General features: G+C 36.8%; 2 protein-coding genes across 3 annotated transcripts; one reads left to right on the forward strand and one right to left on the reverse strand.

The window, feature by feature from the left end:
- The first annotated feature begins 3,443 nt into the window (after window positions 1–3,443).
- LOC139893065 (protein SENSITIVE TO PROTON RHIZOTOXICITY 2-like) lies at window positions 3,444–4,769 on the forward strand. The gene has a single exon (XM_071876200.1). The coding sequence runs from the start codon at window positions 3,527–3,529 to the stop codon at window positions 4,604–4,606; it is 1,080 nt and encodes a 359-aa protein (XP_071732301.1). The 5' UTR covers window positions 3,444–3,526; the 3' UTR covers window positions 4,607–4,769.
- A 1,380-nt stretch (window positions 4,770–6,149) lies between these two features.
- Window positions 6,150–9,052, reverse strand: LOC139893066 (uncharacterized). 2 transcript variants are annotated; one of them, XM_071876201.1, is made up of 5 exons: window positions 8,669–9,052; window positions 7,368–7,418; window positions 7,075–7,208; window positions 6,904–6,995; window positions 6,150–6,553 (listed from the first exon to the last, which is right to left on the reverse strand). In XM_071876201.1, exons 1-5 carry the CDS (start codon window positions 9,023–9,025, stop codon window positions 6,369–6,371), a joined length of 819 nt encoding a protein of 272 aa, XP_071732302.1. In that variant the 5' UTR covers window positions 9,026–9,052; the 3' UTR covers window positions 6,150–6,368. The 2 variants fall into 2 exon arrangements, with proteins under 2 accessions (XP_071732302.1, XP_071732303.1); XM_071876202.1 differs by having other exon boundaries at window positions 6,358–6,542; window positions 8,669–9,051.
- Between the last annotated feature and the right edge of the window lie 749 nt (window positions 9,053–9,801).

Below are 9,801 nucleotides of genomic sequence, written 5' to 3' on the forward strand. Positions count from 1 at the left end.
AAACCCTCATTTCGTGTACTGATTTTGTGATGCAAATTCTGAAAATGCATAAGTATAAGTAGACTTTTCCTGACACTTTTGAGAACACTTTCTGATGCATAAAATTCAGGGTCTTTCACAACTAGAGAAATTAAGAACAAGTTCCAAAATGGAAAGAAAATTACAAACTAAAGAATGGATGATGGAAATCTATTACTAATCTTCAACAATATTGAGCTAGGACTATGAAATTAAGCTTCATCTTGATGTAATCATGGGTGGAAATCAATTTGAGGGTTCCAAAACATCCCTAAGGTGCAGCTCTCCCCACCAAAAACCCTTAAAAGTCTATTTATAGTCGAGCTGAAAAAGTGGGCTGGTACCTGTTGTGGAACGCCGTTCCTTAAAGTTGGAACGACGTTTTCAAGGTTGAAACGACGTTCTTAAGGGTGGAACGTCATTCCTGTAATGCATGGACAGCTTCTGACTTCGTTTTCTCATTTTCGAGTGTTATGGAACGTCGTTCTTGGCTTTTGGAACGCCGTTCTTGGATTTGAATTGACTTTTTGACCCCAAAACTTCACTTGGTTCATTCCTTAAGCCTAATGGTTGATTCTTAACTCACAAATAGATTCAGTTTTACCCAAGAAAATATAGTGCATTTTTTCAATTTTACACCAAGTGAGGTTTTTTTTGGGGGAAATGAGCAAATGCTACTAATAGTGTGGAAAATTTTAAATTATTTATAAAAATAAGAGTACATTATTTCAACGTGGTCTATATGAAATTATATCAGTTGTTTTTATCTTTTGAAAATCACATCAGTAGTTCATGTGGTCTTCATGAAATCACACATCGTCCATATCTTTTAAAAATTACACCGACAGTCCCTAAGTTATCTAAAAATGTATATTGATGATAGTCAATTTACTTAAAATGTGTGTTGATCGTCCCTCCCATTATCGTGCAATTTAAATAATTCGGTGACCATCAACGTGCACTTTTATGTAACTTATTGACTAACATTGCAAATTTAAAAGATAAAGACAATTGATGTAATTTAATTAAAATTACATGGACGACTATCATGCACTACCAAATTAACTCAGGACTGTCACTGTAATTTGCAAAAGATAAGAATAGTTGATATAATTTCATGTTAACTATAAGGATTTCTATAATTTACTATGTCTACGAAGAATTATTATTATTATTATTATTATTATTATTATTATTATTATTATTATTATTATTATTATATTGAAATTATTATTTCGTACTATACTAGGATAATATTAATTTATAATTTAGTATTTTGAAAGAGTCAATGGCTTGGCGGTATTGAGCTTACCCTTACAACCTTGAAGTTAAGGGTTCGACACCTGCTTAGGACATTTCGTGATGTATATATTCGTATTAGTATTAGCTAGATGTGTGAGTTTGCCTTAAAAAATTATAATTTAATATTAATATTTAATAATTTTTAGTTTATATTAGTTTAATATAATTTAATTAATATTAATATAATGTTAATATTTAATTTAACGTTAACTTACTCCATCAGTTCTCTCTCATACGCTCCCTTGAAAACCTCCCCATCCCTTTTGTTTTGATTTCTCGCCGAAAAACTTCAACTATTACCATTTCAACTCCTTTTTCTCCTTTAATCCTCACAAATTATCATAATCCCTTAACTTCTTTTTATCTTTTAATTCTCTTTTATTACAACAACTTGCTAGAAAACCTTGATATCTTTCTAGTATTATTTTCTTCTTTATCAATTCTTGTAGCAACACTTTCTAATTATAAATAACAACCAGCGTCCTTCGATTCCTTCTTCACGTTTGACGCCGTTTTGCATCTCCGGTGTTGAGGTGAGTTCCGGCCACCAGAATCTTGCCGATGGCTCGGCTTTTTCTTCTCTTTTCTAGATATTTTCTTCTGGTAGGTGGTTCCAGCCGATGCTGTCCATTTTTTGCCGCCGTTTTCGCGGTTGGGTGGAGGGTTTGTCGGCTCCTTCCTGCCTTTTTCTCCGGCGGGCGCGATCCCTTTGTAGTGGCCGGTGATGGATTCTAGCGACTATAGCCACCTTCTACCACCGTTCTTGTGGTAGTTGTGGCTATGGTTGCTTGGTCCTTTTTCGCCTCTTTTTTTTTTGTTCTTCGTCGGCGATGGTGCTCTGGCCGATTTCCTCTCTGACAGCTGTTGGCCGACAACCACCCTGTAGGTGGTGACCACCAGCCATTTAGGTGTAGTGTTATTTGTTCAATTGCCTGTATATTCCTTGTTGCCCTCGTTGGATGATGGATCTAGTGGTGTTCGGTGATGCTCGGCGGTCCACCCCCGTTGATGGTGCCCGTCAGTGGGAGCCGGAGATTATTCTGTGGGTTGGTGTTGCGGTGGTCTACTACGTTGTTGGTGGTGGGCATCGCTATTGCTCGGTTTATTGGTGGCTGGGGGTGGCTTCTGAAGAGTTTCAAGGGTCGGTTGTGGTTTTAGGCTCTGTCGTAACTCGTGGTGTTAGGTAGTGTTAACCGTGGGTTCGAGTGTGATATTCTTCTTGCTCGGCGACACTTACGGGTTTGGTCTAGGCGACGATCTCCGTGTTGGAGATCTAGGTCATATCTGGGGGCGGAAGCGGCTTTTTGTGGATTAGACTATTCTTTAGACGGTTGGGGCATCACTGCTTGCTGGGTTATTTGTTTGTTGTGGTGACGGTCGGCGTTCTCCTTATCGTCACCGTTGGTTTTTGTTCTTATTTTAATTGTCTATTTGTAGTATAATCAGTATTTTAGATTCTTGTTATTATAGCTTTAGTTTGTTTTGTTTCCTTGTAAAACGCGATTTCTTTCCATGTTAGTGAGCCGTTTGATTAGGTCTATTTAGTATTAACTAAAGCTTGTTTTGGACTCTATTGTGCCGATTGTACGAGTTGATCTTCGGATCCATTATTAACGTTATCGTTTAAAGCCTTAATCCATTACTAATGTTGTACTCACTGTTGTAAAAAACCCGATTACTCGCCGATTAATCCCCGATTACTCAATTTTAAGAACAATCCGTTCCGATTTTCCAAAATCTGTTTAGTTAATCGGTCAACGTTGATTGATGGGTCTAAATCAAATTTGCTAATCAAAGTCGGTTAAAGTCAAAATTGATCAACATTTTTACATCAAATTAAACTAGAATCTTAGAGTTTTTGAACAAAATGAAGAATTTTAGACAATTTCGTTAAAGTTTATCTTTATGTTTATGGTTTTCTTCTAGATTTACACATATAATTTTTGAAATTTAATATTTAAATGTATAAAGTACAATCAGATTAATCTCGGAATAATTTTCGAATTGTCGATTAATCCTTCTTCTAAAATCTCGACCGATTAATCCCAGAATAACGAATTTTGAAACCTTAGACTGTACTGATACTAATCTATTGGAAAGAGGAAAAAGTAAACTGACCACCTCTAATAATACTCCTCGTATCGTCGTTCAACGAATCTCATCGCACTTCCCCACCCAACGCCACCGCGATTAACTCACCGCCACCATGAACCCCAACGCCACCTCCACCGCCGCCGACGCAGCCACCGACGACGGGCTTCATCATTCGCTCGCCAACCTCTCAAACGTCCGATCACGAATGGACAACGTCCATCGCTTCCTAGTCGACTCACTCAATTCAAACACAATCATTTCACAAGCTCAGATGGATATCGTCTCCAATGAAATCTCCGCCGCCATAAACCAAGTCATCGTTAACGGCGCCGCCATCATTTCCTTCACCGGACTCCCAAATTCAACAGGTTTGACTTTTGATTCTAGAAATTTGACTCAACCAGATCTAAAATTGAACAATTTGAAGAATGATGTTCACTTAGGGTTTCCGAAAACGGAATTTTTAGATGATGAAATTGGGGGTGATTGTGATATTGTAGAGCTAGATGCTGTTGAATTGTTAGCTGAACACTTGCATTTTTGTGAATTTTGTGGTAAGGGTTTTAAACGTGATGCCAATTTACGAATGCATATGAGAGCTCATGGTAATAAATATAAAACCCTAGAAGCACTATCGAAACCGGAGAAATCGGGTGTTGGTACCGATATTTCTCGTGGTGGGAGGACACGGTTTTCGTGTCCGTTTACTGGTTGTAGTAGGAATAAATTGCATAAGAAGTTTAGACCTTTGAAATCTGTGATTTGTGTGAAGAATCATTTTAAGAGGAGTCATTGTCCGAAAATGTATTCTTGTAACCGATGCCATAAGAAGAATTTTTCGGTGTTGGCGGATTTGAAAAGTCATTTGAAGCACTGTGGAGAGACGAAATGGAAGTGTTCGTGTGGGACCAGTTTTTCGAGGAAGGATAAGTTGTTTGGGCATATTGCACTTTTTGAAGGTCACATGCCTGCAATGCCTGCGGAGGATGTGGCGGTGGCAGTGGCGGTGGAGGATGAAGAGAAGGTGAAAGCGGTGGTGCCGTCACCATTGGTGGCAGAGAATCGGAATAACAAAATGGATGATGTGTATTTCGATGGATTGTTTGATGGATTAGGTTCGATTGATGATGAATTTTGTATGCAGGATCTTTATGGTGCTGGTTCTAATGGCGGTATGGATTGGAATCTGTAGATCCTTGATGATCAGGTATATGTGGTGCTAGATTGCGATCCATATATGTATGTATTGTTACTGTAATAACTATATGTTTTGTTCTGCTTTGAATTCTAGTGTAGTTGTTACTACAAGATTTTCCTTGGTATATAATGGAATGATAAAGTTATGTTTTTTATGATAGTGTCTTGTTAATTGTAATCATTCTACTATGTTTTATTGATATCCATCTAATGGTTAATCTATTCTGTTTAATGATAAAACTATGATCCTGCTGCTGATGTTAGATTATTGAATTTTATATGAAGTACAGATTAGAACTATGATTTACTACATTTGTATAATTGCATATACGAATAGTAGAGGATAAGATATTAGAAAGTTATACTTGTATGTATTTTTTGAAGGTATCTTTATATGTTACTTGTGTTTCTACAACTATAATCCTTGGACGAAGGGTTACTTTCTGTTAAACTCACTAAATACTGGATTACGTCAAAAATATTACAATAAAACTTATGTTTGGAGTAATGTTTAGGAGATTTAGAAAGAAATGTATTAAAAAAGGCACTCTCTGTTAGCACTTAGCACTCATGAATGTGGTTACAATATTCCAATAAAGTACTCGTCTGATGGTAAATATTTCAAAGATTCATCATGATCCGAATATTTGGTCAAATCCTTGGGGATTCCAGCTACAAAGATTCTTGACGAGTCATGAGGATGTTGATGTTAAGAGAAAACGTTTCGAACTGCTTCCATTTGGTAGCGGTAGAAGAATGTGCCGAAGAAGGTTTTTTGGCACTGCAAGAACTCTGTTTTATGTTACCTAGCGCCGATACAGTTTGTTCTTGGAAAGCATCAGAGGAACCGAATGATATGAATGGATGTGGCGAAATGATTTGTAGGAGTAAGCAGTTATGTTGTAGTTACTTGAATAAATATAGCTATTATTTTCTTTAGTGGGAAATGAGAGAAGATTGAACTGTTACCATTAAATGATTTATCATTTAATGAAAACAGGGACTTATTGTACCCGACAACGAAGATCATATGAAGGATGCAAGACACGGACGTAGAAGCTGAAAATATAGATATCTTTATTGACAGTTTGTGTGAGTTTAATGGAACGTGTCACTTAGAAAGAAGATAAATTATCGCTTGCTAGTAATCTCCATAATGAACAAAGAAGAACGGGTGGCTGTAAAGAGATGGTAAAATAATTAATTCTCAACGACAATAGTACATTAGACTACTCCTTATTAAAATAAAAGGTTTAACCAACCAAGAAAAAAAATATCAACCAAAAGCTTTTTCCAAACTCAATCGTTACAGGCATAACTAAGGTAGCTATGGCGGAGCCATCACTATCTTCATGCTTATGGTATGGCAGAGCTATAACGCTTGCCATAGTAGTGCTTTTAGTAGTCCCGTCCCCACCATATGAGACATACTAGTACTCTTAGTCACTAACATAGTAACATGTGTTATCGATCATGTCAATGCGCTACTTTCAACATTGGTTTTACATGTTTAAATAAATCAAGAGATTTGAGTTTCCATTAACCAAATAAATACGAAAATGTATAATAACTAAGAGTAGAGTTCAATCCATGTAAGTCGACAACAACTCTTACGTCTCTCTAGGGAAAAATCATTGCAATTATAAATTTAACATTCAAAACTTAATTACTATTCCTTTGCAGTTAAAACATTGCATGTAGCAAAGTTACAGAATGAAATACCATAATTACCCTCATCTGTCAAGGTTGTGCATTTTTCAAGCATTCGACTTTAATTGAGATTTCAAGTACTTGAAGGCTACCTTGCAAAACTGGGTAATTGAGAAAAACATTTGCATAAATGCTCGGCTTTTTACAATGCTTTCCCGTATGCCCCTGGCTGTTCTAGCAACCACTGGCCCTGCTTCTTCGTGTTTCAATTGGACCACCACCTGCATCGATTCTATGCAAGTAAAGATTATGTACACCTCAGGCTCCGGTGCAACTTAGTAAAGCTAGTAGGGGGGTACTGTCTCGGGTTTAAAGCCTAAAATTGGTAAAATTTTGAATGGGCCAAAATGAAGCAGGGTGGACCGGGCCCAACCCATTGTGCTTATGTTCTTTTTTTGAGTTGCATAAACAATGAGTGTGTTAAATTTGAGCTGTTTTTTATACTCATAATCCGATTTAATGATAAGATTACTAGTGTTCCACATCTTTAGACTCTTTCAGTGACCTATTTAACCGGTTACCTTAGGTCGAAGTTGCCATGTCTTCAAAAAACCATGCGAGGGTTGAGTATTTACTACTAACCTGATGAATTCATATTTGTTAGTCTGCGCAATCTTTCCTCAGCTAAACGTACAGCACGGGTAGAGCTTTTGACACCTCGGGTTATGTCCTGGCTGCAAACAAAGTTAAGCCAAGTAAGTATCATAGTTGACTAAAACCAGTGAGTAAATGCAGTCGAGAGAATTTGCTAACCCTAAATCACTGAGCTCCATTGTTAGGTCACTGATCTCCATTCCTGATAATCGAACAGCAGCCATTGTATCAGGGAGCTCCTCACGAGTAACGTCAAGCAGTTTTTCAAGAGATTCTGCTGCCCTTTTAAAAGCCTCCAGTCAAATAATAAACCAAAATAAGGATTATTAAAATTCACACCAAAGTAAGGAACTAAATTTAGGCAATATTAACCAATGGGTGAAGATGAAAAACTATAATGGTATAGTGAATTACAAATGAGAAATATGAATTTTAGGTTTCAAATAACTAACCAGAAGGGTAGGAATTGCGGAGAAGAACAGCAAAGCAGCTGAAATCGCTGTCTGCAGAAGAGGACACTAGATTAGTGACATCAAGATCTGCATGACTGCATCAGCATTGAAAAATAAACAAGAACCAAAGAATTTGATTCAATTACTACAACAAACACATGGTGAAATTGTCGACATATCAGATGAAACTAATAATGGAAAGAGGAAAAAACATGAACCAAAGAATTTGATTCGGTGACTTCAACAAACCCGCTGAGAAATTGTTGACGTGTTATACGCAACTGAAAATGACAAAAAAATTACTTTACAGTATACGGTGTATCAGATATCCTTGTTTTTTTTTTTTATTCGACAACTTCCATCAATACCTTTCTTAGATACACAAATTCAGACTATACTTATGACCATAACCCATGACATAGTCGTTATGACATATATACAAGGGAACCTATACATATGATCTGGTCCTTACTTTGGTACAATCTTAAACCTACTTAGAAAATATATGCAAGTGCAATAAATTTAACTAACGGAGTAGTCAATAAATCGCACTGCTCTCGGTTTACTCAACCTAGTTATCCAAAAGAAGCTCACAAGTATAAATACATTTCAATTTTGCTTGCAAACATTGACTTGTCTACTAGTATAACATAAATGATAACCAATTTACTTCTCATCTCATAACATAAGCTTTTCAAAACACCCTATGCCAAACAACACTTTAAGACATGACCCTGTGCGCGCACACTATATAGTATTGTCTACAATCACCCTCATGCAATTTAATTTCCTTGGTTCCACACATACATTGTGCTTCTCAAAAATTCGTCCGAAAAGTTGCAAATGTCAATAGTGAGTGAAGGTACTTTCATGAACAAAGTTATATGAAAACCTTCCTGCATATTGGCTACATTACATTTCGTTACATTTGTTATTAACCGGCATTTGTTGGTGACATAAAACTTACCGAGTATATTACCAGCTAAAATCATATACTCCATACATTGTTATAACTTATAAGTACAGAAATATGTGACTTCCACTCGTGCTTTAGGGCGCAGACTTATTTTAGGCATACATTGTTATTAGCCTGGTTAACATCAACATTAACAAATATAGTTCTACCTCAAACCACAATGTGACAACCGATTAGTACAGTCATTAACTCGTGAGTCGTTACTACTTATAAATGTATAATCACCAAAACGAGCATACAGTTAATAGTCAATCCGTACCATTAGCCCTAAAATGAAAGCTATCAAGTTACAGGAAATTTAATTTCACAAATAAAACAAATATACCGTGCAAGCGATGAAATTGAGGACGGTGACGTGGCGTTGGTTGAGGTTCCATTGAGACAGCGTCGGTACCGAAGATGACGGAGATCCTACGGAGGAATTGAGAGTAGATGAAATTGAAGACGAATCAACGGAAGGCTGAAACGACGACGTATTGGTTGAATTTGTAGACAGAGAAATAAGAGAGCGATTATGCAGTGACAGACGACGGAAGTTGGAATGACGGAGAGCGACAGCGTTGCCGGAAAGTTGCTGGCTGTTATTGAAATTGACGTTTGGGTACGAAACGCGATGCAGGTTCAGTAAAGTGATCATTGTAGGAATCACCGGAAATAGATACACGAGGGTTGTATCTATCATACAGATGGACCTTCACTATTCAGTAGAAATATGAGGTATTTGCAGTTTTGACCCTTTGTTAGTGACAAAATTTGTTAACAGTTCTTATAAATGTTACTCATACAGTACAAAAATTAAGATTTTAAAAGTCTGTTATAGTAGTATATAACAAAAATTAATATTAATAATGTAATGCATGATTGATCTATGAGTATTATTGTAATCTAATTCATACAGTACAAAAATTAAGCATACCCTAATTATGTTTAAGCGTTAGTGAGTTATATATAACAAAAAATAATAATGTAATGCATGATTGAGGTGTACATTTAGATTTTAATAGTGTAGTAATCAGCCCTCCTTCTCAAGAGATCAATTGGAACAACATTATAGAATTTTGCTGAAGCAGGATATGAAGAGTTAATATGTAAATGGTCATATTACTGAAGAGAGAATTAGGAAAGACGAAACGACCCGTAAATTGCTCCCAAGAGCTGCACGAGCCGGGTGTCTGTCACAACTCGAGAGACAATCGTCCCTCATAAGCTAAATGTAACAACCCAACTTCGATTTACCAAAAACACGCTAAAAAAAAAAAAAATTTCTGCTGTAGCATAACTGGACGACGTCCAGCACTTAAGACCGGGACGGCGTCCAGCATATCTGGACGGCGTCCAGATTGCCTGGAGACTGCTGTCCACCGGGTCCAACTCACGTGAGCGGAAATCCCGCTTCCCGACACTTTTAAACGAAAACCTTTTTACAATGTATTACAATATAATAAAATAAGAGGTTTC

This window comes from Rutidosis leptorrhynchoides, chromosome 2 (assembly GCF_046630445.1).
Source record: "Rutidosis leptorrhynchoides isolate AG116_Rl617_1_P2 chromosome 2, CSIRO_AGI_Rlap_v1, whole genome shotgun sequence".
Lineage (NCBI taxonomy): Eukaryota > Viridiplantae > Streptophyta > Magnoliopsida > Asterales > Asteraceae > Rutidosis > Rutidosis leptorrhynchoides.

Bases quoted from the DNA above. Each gene is read 5' to 3' on its own strand.
- LOC139893065 (XM_071876200.1), top strand. From the start codon at position 3,527: ATGAACCCCAACGCCACCTCCACCGCCGCCGACGCAGCCACCGACGAC.
- LOC139893066 (XM_071876201.1), bottom strand. From the start codon at position 9,025: ATGATAGATACAACCCTCGTGTATCTATTTCCGGTGATTCCTACAATG. The intron at 7,419-8,668 runs GTATATTTGTTT...CCTCTTCTGCAG, and splicing joins TCAATTTCATCGCTTGCACG to ACAGCGATTTCAGCTGCTTT. The intron at 6,996-7,074 runs GTTAGCAAATTC...CTTTGTTTGCAG, and splicing joins ATGGAGCTCAGTGATTTAGG to CCAGGACATAACCCGAGGTG.